Raw genomic sequence first — 17,810 nt, forward strand, 5'->3', positions numbered from 1 at the left:
TTAAAAAAAGCTCCACTGGGAAAAAAATCAATTCAATCTCATTTCTAATAGAAGAAACAAATAGGTGACTGCTACACCACTTTCTCTCCATCAAAATGACTGGGGTCATGGTGGCTTCAAAAAATACAACCAAAGCTCACCTCCTTCAGCCGTTTCCTTATCTGAGCCTCCCTTTCCAGCTGTGCACGCATCAGCTCCTTCTGCTTGCTCGTCAGCTGCACCTCATCCTTTATTCCCTTCTTCTTCTTTATCTCCTGCAACAGAGAGCCATGGTCATCGTTATCTGGGAGCTACAAACACCATCCCTTCAATTAGTCAGAGAAGCAAGTTGGAAACAGGGTTTTTTGCAATTTATTTTTAAAACAGTATCAAAATATTCTTCCAAGTATACCCTTCTTGAGTAAAGACACAAAATGGAAATCAGCAGGTTAACAACACTTTAGTGTCCCTTGGCATAACGTAAGTTTCTCTGCATTGGTCACAAGTTATTTGGTATCATTAAAAAGTGCTTTCTACTTCATTTACAGGGGATGGTATGTCACCCTCCCCAGAGCTAAGAGAAGTCAACCTTTGTTTAAAAAATGGGATACATACAGATAGAAATACTCCAAGTAGTTCAGAGAATCTTTCCCACCAGCACACAGACATATGCCAGAAGCCATGGAACAACACACAGCTTGCAGTGAAGATTCTGACCAGCCTGGCATTCCATCAACTCACCTCCTTCAGCTCCAGCTCAATGATTTGTTCCTTGAAGGAATAAGCTTTGTTCTCCCTCTTCATGTTAGCCTTTTTCATACTATCCTGTTGAGCACTGAGAAGGAAAAGTAGAGAAAGAATCAGCACTGCTCTGGACTAAGGACCAGGCAGAAAAATCCATGAACTTCTGTGCAGAAAGAGCATCTGACACACCCAGTCACCCACTGGCAAGAATATCACTGGTGATCAATCCCCAGATGCACAAAGAAATTATGAAGACTTACCTCTGTATTATAGATTTGTCATACAGTTCTCCCTCGGGTGTTTTCATAATGGCAAATTCCTCTCGAGTAACCTGGCACAGAGCTGGATTCTCCATTGATGCTGTGATAGTGCTGATGAGCTGTGGGAGCACTCTGCCAGGTAAAAGCAGGGAGAGAGACCCCACTGCATTCATTGATGACTGTCAGGAAAATGGAGGAAAAAAACATAACCAGTCTTGCTTAAAATTGTCTCCATAAAGTACACCTCCCTTACATTCCAATCCCAAATTCGTTGTTCAGTGGGTATTTGAATGTTATCTAAAATTCTACTCAGTTGCTGGTACATTCTTTCCCTCTTAAATCCCAGCTCCTTTTCCCCAGAGACATTCTCTTTTAACCTCCCTCTTCCACACCTTTTAGACTGCTCTCCTTCCTTATAGACCAGTTAGTACTGAACTCCTCCAAGATATCTCCCAAAAATAACAAGGAAAGCAGTTATCACCTGGTTCTCCAGAGTGTAGGTGGTGATCCTGGGTAAAATGTCATTCAGATGTTTGGTAATGAAGTCTTTAGGATCTATCTTCATCTTGATGAGGAGGGCTGGCCAAAGTCCTGGCTGCACTGCCACTAGCAAGAAGAATAAATGAGGACAATAAACATGAAGCAGGTTGCTGGCACAACAAAACAAAAAGCACAATAAAAACTCATACATTGGCCATGAGAGTCTTATCCCTGCACTTACCTACAGATGGATGATGGCTCACCAGCAGCATCTCCAGGGCCAGCTTCTCTGGCTCAAAGGAGTCCACATCAAGCCCTGCCACACTGGAGATGACACAGAGGGCCTCATGCAGCACACGAGGGGGAATGTATGTCCTTCCCAGCTCCGACAGCTCTCCTGCCTCTGTCACCAGCACCTCGTGAGGCAGAATCTGAATGGACAACACCAAACCTCCCTGAGACCTGAACACACCTCCCCACAGTACCACCAGGCTGAATGCCATCTCCCTGTCAATACCAAACACCTGAAGTTTCCAAAGGAAAGAAGGGAATAAGGATAACAGCAAAACCAAAGCACAAGGATGACAGTGACAAGAAGATTAGGAATGGAGGACTATACTGGATTTGGCAAGCTGGGGTAAAATAAAACTAAAATGATCGCTTCTGGCAAAGACTCTGGAAAAGGTTGAGCCAGCTGGCTGGGAACATTGTGTTCAACTTCTGCAGTCTATAAGCCAGGGCTTATAAAGACCCAAGATACAAAAAAAGGAATGAAGCACTTGGTCTTTCAGCAGATATTAAATCTGCACTAAAATAAAAAATACATGGAAAACTACAGCTTCCTCCCCAAAATATTTTGAATATGTCTTTTCTATGTATGTAGGCAAGACTAGGCATACCCTAGACATTGATACTGTAATATGCAGTAATCCAATAAAAAGTGGCATTCCATGAGATCATCTGGAGCTGAATCCTGTTCACATCAGGCTGCACCTCAATGCCAACACTAACAGCAAACCTAGGGCAGGGAGGTGAATGGCACCACTCAGACATCTGTCTGAGCACACACTTGCTGGCTACTCACCTTGTGAGAACTGAGAACCACTTTGAGTTCCTCCAAGAGCCCATAGGCCAGCTTGTACCCCCCCAGGGAGGACAGGAGCTTCTTCACCGTTTGCTGGGCCTGCCTGCGGACGTGCCAGGTGCGGCTCAGCAGCACGGCCACCAGGGCACGGTGGTACTGCCTGCAAACACAGACACAGGGTGAGCCAGGGAGCCAGCCAAGGGGACACAAAGGCACCACGAGTTCAACATTCCCAGGCCACCCCCCCAAGCAGCACTCTGGGGTCACACAGGGATTGGGGACAGCAAGGGGACAGTACGTACTGAACTTTGCTTTCAGGCAGCCGCTGTGCATGATCCAGGAGCAGGCGCTCTGTCAGCTGCAGCACTGTGCACATGGCTGGGGGAAAAGACAAATATTTAAAACAGCATGACACTTTGTAAGGAAACAGATTTTTTACCTGAAAACAAATGAACAGCAAACAGGACACATTAAAATAGCTCCCCAAGCTGAGCCTCTACATAATCTTCTAACTGAAGCTAAGACAAATCCAATTCAGATCTGCCAACACTGGGAACTGAACCATGATTTCATTGAAATGTTGTTAGCTGGATCCCAGGACAATTTTCCTGACCATTGTGTGTGACCTATTTTGGTCTAAGTTGACAGAGCAAAGCAAATTATAAACACCATGCTCAGTGCTTCTGTTCTGTTAATTCCTGAGCCCTGCCAAAATGGCTTCAGTGGCAATGAAATGGGTCCTGAGTGTCAACCATCACAAGGCCCTTCCATTTCTTTATCATTTGGAATGATAAATGAGTGATAACTCAGGTTCATCAAGAAATAAATTAATTCATTTTCAAGCTCAAACTACAACTACTGTAGATGTACTCTGAAGAGTACACAGCTCCTTTTAATCTGAAACTGTATTCTCCAAGGACATAGAACAGGACTAACAACATTAGTTGTCAAATACTAAGAAACATAGTTAAACAGCAACTGGATATCCAGTAACTGTCAATTTACCTTCCTCTGATGCAGACTGCAAAAACTTCTCAGACGTAAAAATTTGTTTTTTCTCATCCAAAATCAGCTGCCAAAAACCACTCAGCTTAGACTCTGACAGGAAAAGAACAGATGTCCATCAAGGATGTTTCAAAATAAGTCAGAACTCATCAGTGTACATAAAATACAGTAGAATTCTCTCTCCTGAAATCCCTCAAGTTACTTCTAGCCTTACTGGTCTTCAATTCTTAAGCTTCTTATTTCTCTCATTGAGAACTATAAACACACTCAAAAAACACCAGCTGATAAAAATACTTTTCTCTGACTTATATGTGTGAAATGTAAAGTCTAATTTACCTTAATCTTTCATAGGGCAAACTTTCCTAGAAGTAGGAAGAGGGGGAAGTGGTATGTTGCTTTTGGTAGAACACATCTGATTTTATGTCCTGGCAGATGTATGAACTCAGAGAGCTCTTGTAATATCCTCTAATGGGAGACAGAATTCCAGTCCCTATGCTTTCCAAAGGTTTGTAAAACACTACCCAAATAACAATCAAGTAATACTGCCCATGCATCAGTCAAATCCAACCATGTAAGGTCAGGGTGAACATCTCCTGTCAGAATAAAGAGGAATATTTCCCTATGTGAATGGAAGCTGGAATTTGTGAAGCCATGGAAGAGTAAGAACTCTTCACTGACATAAATGAGATGGGAATTAATCTTTCCCTGGTTTATAGAAGATCAATGATGCTCTATGTAGAAACTATGCACAGATTAAGAAATAGTATCTCCTGCACACTGTCAAGAAGTGTTAACCCTCAGAACCTGTTTATATTGGATTCTGCCAGCTGTTTTGTGACCTTACCAGTTTGTCCCTCAATTACAGACATCCTGCAGATCAACAAAGCTGCAGCAACTCCTTCAGTTACCATGGGAACCTGAGTACTTTGAGATGCTGCTTTTTCTACTGTCTGGATCAGCATTGGCAGCAAGTCCATTCCCTGCAATAATGTGTCACCTGAAGGGACAAAAGAGACACATTACAAAACAGCATGGTCCTCACTTTCCAACCCAAGTACCAATGGGTTTTCTGCTGCCAGGAGACAAGGAGAGGAATCAGACACACACTGGGAACACTGAATCTCCCAAAGTATTTGCCAATCACTATCACTAAATTGCAACTATGAAAAGCTCAATGGCAACCACTTCAGTCGTTTTCTCATAGACAGAACATTCCCATCTCAATAGATTAAGTTTCTGTTCGTGGGATGTAAAAGAAAATGCTAATTCAGTTGCATTAAAGGAATCACTTCAAATCACAGGAAGTCTGACTTCAAAGATGAATGTTTCCCTGAGAGAGGGAAAGCAAATTCCTGGCATGCCATGACCATCTGTTTCACTTCAAACATTCAGAAGTTAAGGAATCCCAGAGGTCTACAAATGTGCATGAAATGCTGCAGTCAAAGGGGGCAAGACCAAGATGTCAATCCTGAGAGGATCACCAAAAGAGAGTAATTTCTTGAGTTCTTCATTTCAAACACAGAAATTTTTTTTAAACTTTCCAAGAGTCAAAGCCAGAGACCAAGATCCAACTGTGCTGGGTGCTATATAAAACAGAAGTATGGCCCCTGAGCTAGAATTTAAGAGTAAGAATTTAATGTAAGACAAAAATAAAGCAATCAAAAATTACTTTGAGATATATAAAAGACAGCATGATGGACAGTGATTGTAGTTATACAATGAAACAAACCATCTTTATAAATTTGAATGCAGAAGAGTTTAAGGAGAAATGTGAAGGAGGTCAGTAAAAAGACACTGCCTTACAAAGTCTTCCCTAATCTGCAGAGCTCTCTGTATGAGGAAGTACAAAGGTTGCTAACTCTCCTCCTAAGCCCCACAACCAAGAGTTAGCAGCAGCTGCCCAGTTTCACCTTTGAAGGAGGCTAGCATGCACTGCAGGTAGGCATGTCTCACTGCTGAAGTCGAGGTTTTAAGGCTGAAGGCTTTCTTTAGCCATTCCACCAGCTTCTTAGGAACTTCTGTGGTGAACCGAGCACACCAAAGAGCCAGGACAGAGACTGCATGGACCAATGTGCCTTCATGGACTGGGGAGAAACACAGAGCTCACATCAGTTCAGCAATTGCAGAAAGCACAGAATAGAAAATAGAAAACAGAAAGAAGGTAACAACATCAGGATGCAGGAAAAGAACACGTGCTCCTAACAGGCACAGCACAGTCTCCCTAGGTTGCTCATCAAAACAGGGCAACAGATTCTCTTACACAGCAGGCAAGAATCCAGATTAATCTTGAGTAACCATGTGAAAAAAAACCCTGCTCAAGATGAACACAGCTTAGCAAACCCAGAACAAAGGCAACAGGTCTCACCTTCTTGTTGCAGGAAAGGGATGAAAAGCTCAGCCACAGTTGCACTCAGAGCTTGACTGGAGGGTCCAGATACTACATGGTGACTAAGGCTGCCAATCCCTGAAAGGACAGAATTCTCTCAGTAGTTCCCAAACTACCAGCACAATATCTAAAACCAATCAAGAACAACCCTTCACACTTCAATCCTTGGACAGACATCTCTTTCTTGTCACTACATCTGGATATCACACCCACCATGTACCACACTGCCAGATCTCTGTCTTCATTTTCACTCTGGGTGCACGTCATCTTCTTTTAAGAAAATTTTTGGCCTATCAGCTAATTATTTGCTTTGAATAGAAAGTCAGGAACTGGTATGTGGTATCCAGCACCCTCTATGGGTTCAACTACAGCCAATTTAGAGTGACAGGCTGAAAATCCTAAAGGCTGAGGTACAGATCCCTTCCATTCAGCCTTCTGCTCAATTTCTTCCATCAGAGAAGCTTTCTTCCAGGATTCTCACCTGAAAGGACACTCATCTTCTGAGCAACAACTGTCAGCTTCCCCTCTGAGCCTGCCAACAAGAAACACAAAGGTGACAGGTGATTACAGGCAACAGCTCTGTGTTACATCAAGAATCTCCAGAATCTCCTCCAAAACTCAAAACCTTGCCCCATTATCCCTGATCCAAGCTGAGCCACCCCTTCCATACAGGCAGTAAAGAGAACAGAAAATACAATACACAAAACTCCTCGAGGCTGTCAAACCTTGATTCATCCCCACTGCTTATCCTACAATTTACTCACCCCCTAAGATGGCAAAAAGGTGCCTGCCCAGAGACTCCACAGCCGAAGGATCGCTGCACTGCCGAGCCAAGTTCTTTAATGCCACAACTGCTTCATCCATCAGCTGCACACTGTTGGATTTCAAATGACCTAGAAAGTAACACACGACCCAAGAGATCCCTATGACAAACTGCATAAAATCAGCAAGTAAGGATTATCTTTACATGTGGCTTAATGTAGCTTCTGGAACCATCATGTGAACTATTCCAGTTCCAATTTATAGTACCATCCTCCCTCTCACCTAAAACAACCTTTTCACCAGCAATCAAGCTGTTGTAGCTACAGCCAGAAAGTTGCAGAAAGCTTTATTCTGAATTCATAATTCCCTCCAGAAGTGAGAGAGTACTTACTGGCCAGTCCTTTGACAATGTCTAGAGCATACTGGCTAAGATCCAGGTTCACAGATACGAGCAAGCAAGAGATTGCTGACAACATAAGAGATAAAAACAGTTACTTAACAAAATATGGTATGCCATTAGCATTTTAATACACTCTTCCCCACAGTTCACATCAAGAGCAGACAGGTTAATAAAGAGTAGGAATAAAAAAAACCTACTGAAATTGATGCCAAATGAACAGAATAATTCAGGATTATTCTTAGCACTCAGCTGTGAAATCCTGTCCTCGGTGCAAACAGTAGCTATCACATACCCTGACACTTGGGATCACACCATAAATGTTGCTTCTCCACATCTAACCCTTGATGCCAGACAATCCTGCCTGCACTCAGGGACCAAAAGCATAGCCCAGAGTGACACTGCCCCAACAGCTCCAGAGCAGTAAGGATTTAGGCTCTTTGACAGAGCAATGCAGAGGTGACAGACTCACTTTCAGTTACATTCTCAGGGCTCCGCAGCAGGGATTTCTGCAGAGTTGGCAGAACAGAGTCCTTGAATTCAGCGTGGGACACGTAGCGAAGGAGCGGAGAACAGCTGTCCTGCAAAGGGGACACAAAGGGCACTCAGCACAGGGCAGTGCTGCCTGGGGGACAACATCACAAGCAGCTCTAAACACTGTCTCACCAGCACATGCTTCTGAGGCTTTGTCTTGCTCATAAGGATGGTCTTCAAGTAGAAATCCAGGAGAGCACTCTGAAAAGCAGAAACACCAGATTACAGCCACATCTCAACCTGTACTTAGCTCCTGGCACACACTCAGGTGCCAAGCTGGACACCCCATCTCCTCCTCCTCCTCCTTTCCTTGCACCCTCACATGAGCCAGTCAAGCAGAGACCAGTGCTCCCTGCTCTACCCTGAGCCCAACACTCAAACCACACTGAGAGCTACATGCTGCCTTTACTCCCACTACAGGGACAAGGTGGGAAGCTGTGTGTTGGACATCCACAGAAATGCACTGGCAACACCAAACAGCCATGTATCTGACACCTCCTGTCTAAACACACCCCAGCTGTTTCAGTCAGACGTGCAGGACTACTGAATTGACAGACAGTGAAACCAGGGCAGAAGCAAAGTACCAGCCTCACTAAGACACCTATTCAGTCCTTTCTTCATGAGAACAAATGATGTTTGTGATTCCCCCAAAAAAAAGCTGTACAACAGACTTACCTTGTATCGTTTAATAATATCCATCTCCTTCTGGGCTGTGCAAAACTGCATCACAAGTCCCAGCATTGCAGCATAACTCTGGTTTGGTTCAAGCCCAAGAATGACAGATAGGTACTGATCCACCAGATCCTGGTTCTTAAGAGGAGAAAAGCAAGGCATGTTAATAACACTGCAGAACAGAACAGCTGTAGAATATGGCACATAAGGTAAACATCACCTCTTTCCACAGCCTGTTCAACTTCTTCACAGCCCCATCCACTGCCTGCTTGTGAGAGCCTCCCAGGACTTCCAAAAGGAGCAAACACTGAACCTCCACCTGCCAAAGGCAATAGACATAAAAACCTTTGTGCACCTGCTTCTCAGAGAGCTCATATCAAACAAGACATGCCAAATGTCAATGATTGTCAATGATCAGCTGAATCTGCTTAAGTCTTTAGATCATCTGAGTTCTTCCAACAAGCTGCCTTTGCTTTCATCCCACACCTAGAGCAGAACCATGCCTAACAGTTTTGGAAGCACTGAAAACAGATTACATCTCTTCTTAAAATCTGTTCCAGCTATATCCCAGTGTGCTATGAGCAGAGTCACATGTTTGTGTAAAGGAAGTGAAAGGAAAGCAAAAGCTGTATGACAGTATCATACAGAGATATTTCAAGGGAGGCACAAGGACTTCATGTCACACTGCAGATGCCCCTCAGAGGCACCAGTAGCCATCTCTGTATGCAGAGCAACTGCACAGATGCAAGACTGCCCCACTCATGCTTTATACACCTTCAGTTTTCCCAGGGGAACAGGAGAGAGGTCACAATACACCAAATCTTCCTCTAAACCTGGATTCAAATTTGGTGTTTTCAGTTAAATTCAGAATTGTTTGCAACATTGCAACAACTTAAACACATTAGATATATTTAGATCCATATCTGTGATAGGATATTTCTACAAACCTTAAAGAACCTACCAGTTTTTTCCATGTTTCTCCCTGTCTCTTGTCAGGTGTTGGAAAGACTGTGCGTACAAGCAGGCACGTCCAGGAGAGTGCCAGCAGAGCTGCAGATCCACTGCTCTTACTGTTGTACAAACAGGAGAGGGAGGTAAATCTACACTTCCCAGGACATAACTTACACCTACTAGACCATTACAGACCTATTTTGCCCAAATTAGAACAGCACCTGACTGGCAAGCAATTTTATCACACAAAAAATGCAGCTAAAGCCTCAGTTTTTACAGAAAATAATCAGCCCTCAGAAGTTGGTTGTTTCAGCTCCGGCTTGACACTCAAAGCTTCCAAATGGCACATGAGGCAGCTGAACCCTTGACAGGTGATGAAATTCCCTTTCCTAGTGATTTTGGAGACTGTTTCTTGGAAGAGTTTGCTCCTCATCCCCCAGACCTGAAGTTTAACAAAGGCTAAACCATAACTCAGCCCAAACCCACCAGCAGTTATACTGGGATATTCCCTCTGCTTTCCCAGATGACATGGAAGAGGTAAGAGAGGAACATCTGAAGAGCATTAAGAGCTTTCCCTCTAAAGGCTTTCAACACCTCTGCCAAGCAGCAGCAGAAGCCTCATTCTGAACAGGAGGAACTGCCAGCAACTCAGAACTGCTTCCACACGAGGGACTCACCTGGGCACTGCAGCCCTGCCGCCGATCCCTGAGGACTGCAGCGAGTGCAGCAGGTTCCTGGCCGTGGCCTCAGGCTGGGACTCTGCGAGCTGCTGCAGGGCCAGCTGCAGGGCCCTGCGGGACGCCGCATCCCTGTGACAAACACGGATCAGGAACGTCCCCAGCCTGCCACACCGCACCCTCACCACCCCTGCACCGCACCACTACCCCTGCTCTGCTTTCTCACTTCAGCAGTCAGCCTAATAACTATTTTATCCTTGCTCTTCTGCACAGTACAGAAGTTTTTATCAGAAACCTCCATTCCCCTTCTCAAGTGACAGCAGTTATGTAGAGGCCCTCCAGCAGACTGTGGAAGAAAATGGGTTCTGAACAGCTCCTCTACAACAGACCATGATTTAATCCCACCTAAAATTTTCTACAAAGCATCTAAAAGACAGGTCAGTCTTGCTTCACAAGGACATGGGTGTTCATTCTTGCAAACTGAACCACAGGATTAAAGTTTTAATTTAAAAATTAAAGATGAAACACAAGGCAAATATTGTAGAACTTTTTAATATCAATCCTTCCCTGAGAATGTAATTGCAAGATGACATTTTTTGATGTCACATACATTTCTGTGACCCTGCATGCTAACACTTCCAGATGCTCCAGACCAATTGAATTACTAAATACTGATAGATTACATAATACAGCCTTTCCACATCAATTTACTTGTAGCCATGATATTTTATGAAAAATCCTTTTGCTAGAATTTTTTCTCCTGAGTAGCTGAGAAGCCTCAGAGGAAAAGAAAACCAATAATTATCTGCTGCTGTGGAATGCAACAGGTGCATCTTTGATTGGTCCATGTTGGTTGTTTCTAATTAATGGCCAATCACAGTCAGCTGGCTTGGACTCTCTGAAAGTCAGAGCTTTTGTTATCATTCCATTCTTTCCTTTCCTTGCTAGCCTTCTGATGAATCCTTTCTCTATTCTTTTAGTATAGTTTTAATACATAATTTACTTTTAATATAATATCATAAAATAATAAATCAGCCCTCTGGAACATGGAGTCAGATCCTCATCTCTTCCCCCATCCTGATTCCCCTGTGAACACCACCACATTTACTCACCGGTATCGATGCAGAGTAAGGCAGAAGAGTTTGCAAAGGCCTTTCACTGCACCTTCTGGGAGATCTGTAACAATGTATTTCAAAATACTTCTTCATAAATCACTGTGCTCTTGATCTTTAACGCAAACACGATTCACTTTATGACTGAAATCAGTAAAATGCTTGCATCTATTAAATTGCTTGCAAGAATTACAGTAGAAGTTTGCTCTTTCTATACATTTTATGTGTATTTTTACAAATAATGGTATAACTGGAACATGTGAAACACAGTCATCTTCAGAAAATGACAGAAATAAGTTTAAAAAATTTGCTTCAGCTGTTTTATTAAGACCATCAGTAATCTTCCACACTCCCCATCTCTATACATGTGTGTATCCAAATATTCCATATGTACTAAAAGAATAAACCAAGAGTCATGAAAGAAACTCAACTGATACACTATAAGAAGAACTAACATACATAATGCTACAACTACTGACTGGAAAAAGTTGTGCCAAAAGCTGGGGTTCTGTGCTACCCACAAACCCACACTTGGAATTAACCCTGTGATTGAGCACTGGCTCAAAGCACTGCTAAATACCAAACACCCCTCATACAGCCTTTTGAAACAAAACATTTGAACATTCTCCTCCACACAGGTGAGCAGAACAGTGCTCCCAAGCTTTTACCTTTCCCAGAAATGCATTTTCCCAGCTCACTGAGGATCTCTCTCCGCTCCTTCACGCTGGCTGTAGTTACTTTCACTGCAAACCGCTTCAATGTGTCAGAAATCTAAAACCACAAAGCACAAAAACCACCAGACTGCCTTTAATATCAACCTACAGAAGATAAACCAGGGCAAGCAGAACATGTCACTTGCTGCCACATGACCCCTTGGTGCCCAAATGTGAGCATCCACCATCTCATCCACCAAGGAAGGGTCACTGTGCTTCACACTCTGTGAAACTCCTTCCCCAGGGTTGAGGGATGACTGCTCTGCAATTATCTGTGCTCTCATGCTCTGTAAGAGACACTTACCCCTCTAAAAGTAACACAGAGTAAGAGCTAGGACCCATAATCCGGAGTACAGGACCTTTCAAAGCAAAAAACAGTAACTTCAAGAATTCAAAGGAGCTTCTCCCTGTATGTTATCTCCTGAAGTCCAGGAAGTCTTGAAGAGGCACTCGAACTGCACACAACCCAGGGAGACCTACACACCCAGGTTTTCTGCATTTACATAAAGCAAAGCACAGCTCTCCAGGAAAGGCTTTTGAAATCCAGCTCTTAAACTGAGCAACTTTGAATCATCTTTCCAAAAGGCAGAGCATGTCTTCAGAAACTCATAGAAAACTGTTCCTTTTCAATCTTTTTCAAAGAGCTCCTCAAAGCTGCTTTCAGTGAAGCTTTTTGCCTACACTCTGGAAGGCTGATCCTGCACAGTGGCTTCCTGACCTTTCAAGTCCATCCTGAGTCTCCCTGAGACTGGCACCATTTCACACCCACAAGTCCCCTTTAAAGCTGGCTGGGAAGCAGTGCTGCACCTCTGAACAGCAAGGCTGGGCTGAGCTGCAAAGCGTGACCAACAACGTCACTGACACAAGAACCAAACCAACCAGCTGCTGTTAAGGACCTGCTCTCCTCTCAAAGATTTCAACTACATGACTTCATCATACGCAAACTCAAACCAAGCTGCACTTACTCATGCTGCTTAATGACGAGCAGGGGAATGTGCAGACATGAAAAACGTGTTAAAATTATCCTAAGTCTAGAAATGAAAAATATAAATTATGTATAACACTACAGGATCTCACCACCATTTCAGTGACTTACACAAACTGCAAAACCTCGACTACCCACCAAGTCTCCATGGAAAAGCCACTGGGATAAGCCTCAACAGTTTGCTTTCTATTTTTATTTTTTAGGATGTTTATGTACACATTAGACAGCCAGCATACCGGCAATGCTTCTGCAAACAAATACAGAGGACAAAAGCAGTATCTGTACAAGTAAGGACCTGATGCTGAGCAGACTGGGATTTGCTTTGGGAACACCCCAAGCCCCTCAGGATGAAGCCGGCGGTCCCACAGCCGGAGCACGGGGAGCGGTCACACCGCGGCCGGGCGGTGCGAACCGGAACAGCCGCACACGGCGCCGCAGCCGGGCGGGACGCGACTCGTGCCGGGCCCCCGTCCGGACGGGCCGGGCCCGTTCGCCCCTCGCTCCGCCCGGATTCCCCGGCGGCGGCCCCTTCCCGCGGGCCGGGCACGGCGCGGTGCGGGCGGCTCGGCGGGGCCCGCCCCGGCTGCCACGTCCCTGGGCGGCTTCGGGCGCCGGGCCGGGCCTCACAGCCGGGCCGAGGGCGCGGCGGGGCCAGAGCGGGACGGGGCGCGGCCCCGGGCGCAGCCCCCTCCGGTCTCCCCTGCCCGGGCCGGACCGTGCGCGGCCCGTCCCGCACTCACCTGCGTGTCGGCCGCCATCGCTCCGCTCGACCCCGGAACCGGTAGCGGCTTCCGGGGCGGGCCCGGCGCCACGGCGATGGGCGCTGCCCGCCTGGCCCGGGAGGAAACGGAACGGAACGGGCCGGGCGGCGGCTGCACCGCCCGAACGTGCAGCGGGCACGGCCTGCGCTCGGCCCGGCCGGGGAGATCCGCGCTGCGGCCCCGAGAACAACTCTTCCCCTGCAGCACCCGGGCCGGGGCACAACCGCTCCTTGCCGTGCCCCGGCCCGAGAACAACCATCGCCCTGGAGCGCAAAGCCCCTCGGGTTACACCTTTCCCAAACCCCAGCTGATATGGAGACTACACCATCGATGCAGGCACACATGAAGGTGTAAAAGAGCTTTTTATTTTTCCATCGGGCCAACTCTGACACAGGCAGAGAGGGTGGCTGCTGTTAGTCAAAAAGACCAAATCCCATGTCCTCGTCAGACTCCTCCGACTCCTCCTTCGCTGCCTCCTTCGCTGGAGCAGCAGCAGCGGCAGCAGCAGCAGGTGCGGCTGTTTCAGCCACCACAGGCATAGCTGCCACAAAAGCTGAAGGGTCTGCCAGGAAGGCCTTCACCTGTAAAAGTGGGGGAAAGAAATGTAAACTCACAAGGAACAAAACATTTTGCAAGACTGAACCTTTGCAATGATAAAGGCAGCACTTGCAGCTTGCCAGAATCCAAATAGGTCCATTTATCAGTAGCAGATATGAAGAGCCAAAGGCATTTCAGCTAAGCTTTCAGCCCTCAGGTAAATCAGCTTTCTCCTGCCATTTGTACACAAGATATGGAAGAAGCAAGTGCCTCTTCTCCAGACACATCTCACACAGGTGTGTCCCAGTGTGGATGCCATGGGACAGAGAGAGAGAAATGGCGTTTCTCACAGCAGCTTGTGAGAAGTTTTAGGGAGTTGGAAAGATGTGATAACTTGTTGAGTATAAACAATTTGCAGTTTTTCTACTTTATTTTTCTCTTCCTCTTAAGGACAGTGTCTGAGAAAGGTTCTGTTCTGTTGGCTTACTAACAAAAACATCTATCATACCACTCTATAAAAACCGCACAGTTCTTTTGAATAAACCCTTCTTTGCCTTTTCTACAATCCTGCCTCAATCAGCACAAGAGCGACATCCCAGTCCTCTCAAACCAGGGGACATGCTGTGAATGTGCCTCAATGCACTTCTAACACCCTGCTCTGCAGAGCTCAGAGCCAGCCATTACCTTTTCAGCCAGAGGGAAGGTGTAGTCAGTCTCCACGGCCACGGCCAGGACACGTTTGTAGCCATTGATGATGGAGTGGGGCACGGACGCGATGGTCGGGTACCCAATCTGCAGACAGATGCTGGCAACATTCCGAACACCCTGCAAAGAGACAAACTTGTGTTTCTGTGGTCTGAGAAATTACAGAAATTACAGCAGAGGATGGCCAGATGACAGCTTTTACACTGCCAACAGACAGGAAAGCATGCAATGCACACAGGTAACAGCTCCAGTGAAATCAATGCATCAATACTTAAATGTCACTGATCTCTGCTCTCTGGTAACCAGTGACAGGACCCAAGAGAACAGCACAAAGCTGCGTCAGGGGAGTTTTAAGTGGAATAATAAGAAAACAGGCTCCCCATGGAATGCTCATAGCCCCAAGGCTGCCAGAGCTCGAGAAGTATTTGGACAATGCTCTCAGGCACAGGGTAGGATTGCTGGGGTGTCGTGTGCAGGGCCAGGAGTTGGACTTGATGATCCTTGTAGGGCCCTTCCAATTCAGGATATTCCATGATTTTAAGTGGCCTCAAATGATTTCTGAAGCAGATTCAGATGAAGAATCCTACAGGAAGGTACTCCCTGACATACAGTTTCTCTAGAGAACCAGGGAGAGCTCCTGGCTCTGCAGGACCTCATGGAAAATACCAGACAGGACACTTTGTTCTGGCAGTGGTGGCTCCCAGAGCAGCAAGGCAGAACACAAGGGACAGGGCTGTGGCACTCACCTCCAGGAAGCGCTTGTGCAAGGTCTCCTCGGTGATGTCCAGCACTTCAGGGTTGTAAATGCTGCCATTATCAAAGACCTGCTGGATCACCAACCCGAAGGAGAACGGGGAGATGTTCAGCATGTTGAGCAGGGTGGCTTCGCTGGCACCCACTTTGTCTCCAGTCTTGATAAGCTGCACATCACTCTGAAGATATCAGGGAAAAGGAGTGAATACACACCAAGAAATTCCAGCATGTCAAAGCAGTGGGACACAAATGCAGACCGTGGAACTGGAGGAGCAAATGAGCACAACACACTCCACATTCAGAGAAAGCCCCAGATCACATAAACAAGTCCACGTCAGCCAGGAGAAAGGCAGCACCTTTCCTTCATTACCTACAGGTAGCTCACCTGCACGTTCCTCTGACAGAGCCTACCTGTGGAAATCTGATTGAGAACTTCAATCCCCCCACGCTGCACATTGAAACCAAGCCAGACACCCTCCTCCAGATCCCAAAGTGCAATTATCACAGTGCTCATACAGTATCTTGGCACTAATGAGAGCTTTGGCCTTCACAGCTCCCTCAGCTGCCACAATCAAGGCCTCCCAGTCAAAGAACAGCTTGAACTGCAGCTCACTAACCAGAATTTCGATGGTTCCTCTGGAAATCTTTGTGGTGATGCCCAAGGCCTGGAAAAAGGAGGTCTTCTCAGGTCCGAGGCCTGTGTTCTGGGCTGGCACAGTCACATCACATGGAGCGATGGCACCGGCACGGGCAGCAGCTGGCACCTGAGAGGGGGGAGATGAGAAGCTGCAAGAATGCTCACCCAGATCTGGTGGGATCACCTCCTCAGTGACATGCTCCTCCATGAGAGGCAGCACCCAGGCACACACAAGTGAGGCAGCTGAACTTAAGCACTTGCTAAGACTGCAAGGGCCAATTCCCAACCCCTGAGAACTTCCTGTCCACCATGAAGACTCAGTTTTATTTTGTGTTCCATCTCAGCATAAATATGCAGTGAGGACTGATCTCTCTTACCTTATTAGCCAGCAGCATGTCCCGGATCTCAGTCAGATCCTCCTTAGTGAAGACAAAGCCCACATTCCCACGGATGTGAGGCAGCAGCCTGAAAAAAATATGACAGCCTTCAGCTTTACTCCTTGGACAACCTCCCCTCCTCTGAGACAGAGGACCCAGAAGTGCCCTCAGGCAGCATTACCCACTTTTCTAGAGCAGGATTATTCTCCAGATGACCCCGAATAGCTTTGCGCATCATCGTGTTCTTCCCCATCAGCACAACAGCTTTTCCACGCAGGGACATCCGGATCTGCTGCATCTGCTTGGATCCCACGTTGTCTGCTCCCACAATGAAACATTTTGGGTAATCATCCAGGAGTTGCTATAGCAAAACAAATACTGTAACTATACAAAGAAATTCAGAGCAGTGCACAGAGCAACATTAAAACCGCAACACATTAAAACGTAAAAAAAGTCAGAAGTTTGAGAAAGATGAGTTCCAAGTGAGGCTGGATCTGCCATAAGCCGCATCCTTCACTCCGCCATCGATTCCCATCCCTGAACAAGTCCGCAACGCCACGGCAAATTCTCAGCAGGCCTGATTTGGACTATCTCACATCTCTTCCTAATGCCAGAAACTCGTTCAGACACCCCATAGCACTCACCCATCTCTCTTAAAAGCCCCCACAGCCCGGCCCGCCCGGTTCCCGCTGCCTCGAGCCTGCCCCGGCAGCGCCCCACGGGGGCTCCGAGCCGACACTCACGATGATTTTCATAAAATAGTTGGACTTCCACGTAGCCCTGTCTTCCCTGGGCATCTCGGCGGTGCTCCAAGGATCGCCCGGTGGGTTTAAAGACGAGCTGGGACCTGCCAGGAAGAAGAGCGGCTCAGGTGGGTCCCCACCCTTCTCTCCGCCCTGGGGCCCAGCGCTCTCAACCCCATAGCCCTGCCGCGGCCCAGATACCGCTCTTAGTCCTAGTCCTGGTCCCGGTCCGCTCCCCTCAGCGCTGCCCCCCAGCCCCGCCCGGGCCCCTGAGCCGCCGCGCCGCGCCCGCACCTCCACGAGGGCTCCGGGAAAGAAGGGCCGTAGGGCGGGCTTGTCTGCTTTTATACCACGGCTCATGACCAATCGCAGAGCGCCGCGGCTCTGCCTTCCCTCAGCCCATTGGCTGCCCGCCGCGTCAATCATCCGCCGCTCTGCGGGAAGCGCGTGACGCCAGCGGAAGGCGCGAAAGGCGCAGGAGAGCGCGCGGCCGGGCGCGCGTCGCCCCCTGGCGGCCGGAGGAGCGCACTGCCCCCCCCCCCCCGCCGCCTCAGCC

The 17,810-nt window shown here is 47.0% G+C and overlaps 2 protein-coding genes across 3 annotated transcripts in view; both read right to left on the reverse strand.

Moving 5' to 3' along the window:
• The window catches only part of GCN1 (GCN1 activator of EIF2AK4), a 38,516-nt gene extending 24,947 nt beyond the window's left edge, over window positions 1–13,569 (reverse strand). For both annotated transcript variants that reach the window (XM_077187576.1, XM_054645511.2), the window contains exons 1-23: window positions 13,482–13,569; window positions 11,712–11,814; window positions 11,044–11,107; window positions 9,932–10,063; window positions 9,265–9,373; window positions 8,524–8,622; window positions 8,307–8,441; window positions 7,764–7,832; window positions 7,570–7,678; window positions 7,092–7,166; window positions 6,703–6,831; window positions 6,420–6,470; window positions 5,918–6,016; window positions 5,463–5,636; window positions 4,397–4,549; window positions 3,553–3,645; window positions 2,850–2,925; window positions 2,548–2,707; window positions 1,705–1,894; window positions 1,465–1,589; window positions 984–1,162; window positions 721–814; window positions 141–254 (exon numbers count right to left, since the gene is read on the reverse strand). In XM_077187576.1, coding sequence (XP_077043691.1) covers window positions 141–254; window positions 721–814; window positions 984–1,162; window positions 1,465–1,589; window positions 1,705–1,894; window positions 2,548–2,707; window positions 2,850–2,925; window positions 3,553–3,645; window positions 4,397–4,549; window positions 5,463–5,636; window positions 5,918–6,016; window positions 6,420–6,470; window positions 6,703–6,831; window positions 7,092–7,166; window positions 7,570–7,678; window positions 7,764–7,832; window positions 8,307–8,441; window positions 8,524–8,622; window positions 9,265–9,373; window positions 9,932–10,063; window positions 11,044–11,107; window positions 11,712–11,814; window positions 13,482–13,499 — 2,550 coding nt within the window. In that variant the 5' untranslated portion in view covers window positions 13,500–13,569. The remainder of the gene's footprint in view (window positions 1–140; window positions 255–720; window positions 815–983; window positions 1,163–1,464; window positions 1,590–1,704; window positions 1,895–2,547; window positions 2,708–2,849; window positions 2,926–3,552; window positions 3,646–4,396; window positions 4,550–5,462; window positions 5,637–5,917; window positions 6,017–6,419; window positions 6,471–6,702; window positions 6,832–7,091; window positions 7,167–7,569; window positions 7,679–7,763; window positions 7,833–8,306; window positions 8,442–8,523; window positions 8,623–9,264; window positions 9,374–9,931; window positions 10,064–11,043; window positions 11,108–11,711; window positions 11,815–13,481) is intronic.
• Window positions 13,570–13,845: 276 nt separating this feature from the next.
• RPLP0 (ribosomal protein lateral stalk subunit P0) lies at window positions 13,846–17,603 on the reverse strand. The gene is made up of 8 exons (XM_054645521.2): window positions 17,549–17,603; window positions 17,255–17,358; window positions 16,697–16,872; window positions 16,512–16,599; window positions 16,115–16,261; window positions 15,491–15,676; window positions 14,724–14,864; window positions 13,846–14,083 (listed from the first exon to the last, which is right to left on the reverse strand). Exons 2-8 carry the CDS (start codon window positions 17,306–17,308, stop codon window positions 13,916–13,918), a joined length of 960 nt encoding a protein of 319 aa, XP_054501496.1. The 5' UTR covers window positions 17,309–17,358; window positions 17,549–17,603; the 3' UTR covers window positions 13,846–13,915.
• Between the last annotated feature and the right edge of the window lie 207 nt (window positions 17,604–17,810).

This window comes from Agelaius phoeniceus, chromosome 18 (genome assembly GCF_051311805.1).
Source record: "Agelaius phoeniceus isolate bAgePho1 chromosome 18, bAgePho1.hap1, whole genome shotgun sequence".
NCBI lineage: Eukaryota > Metazoa > Chordata > Aves > Passeriformes > Icteridae > Agelaius > Agelaius phoeniceus.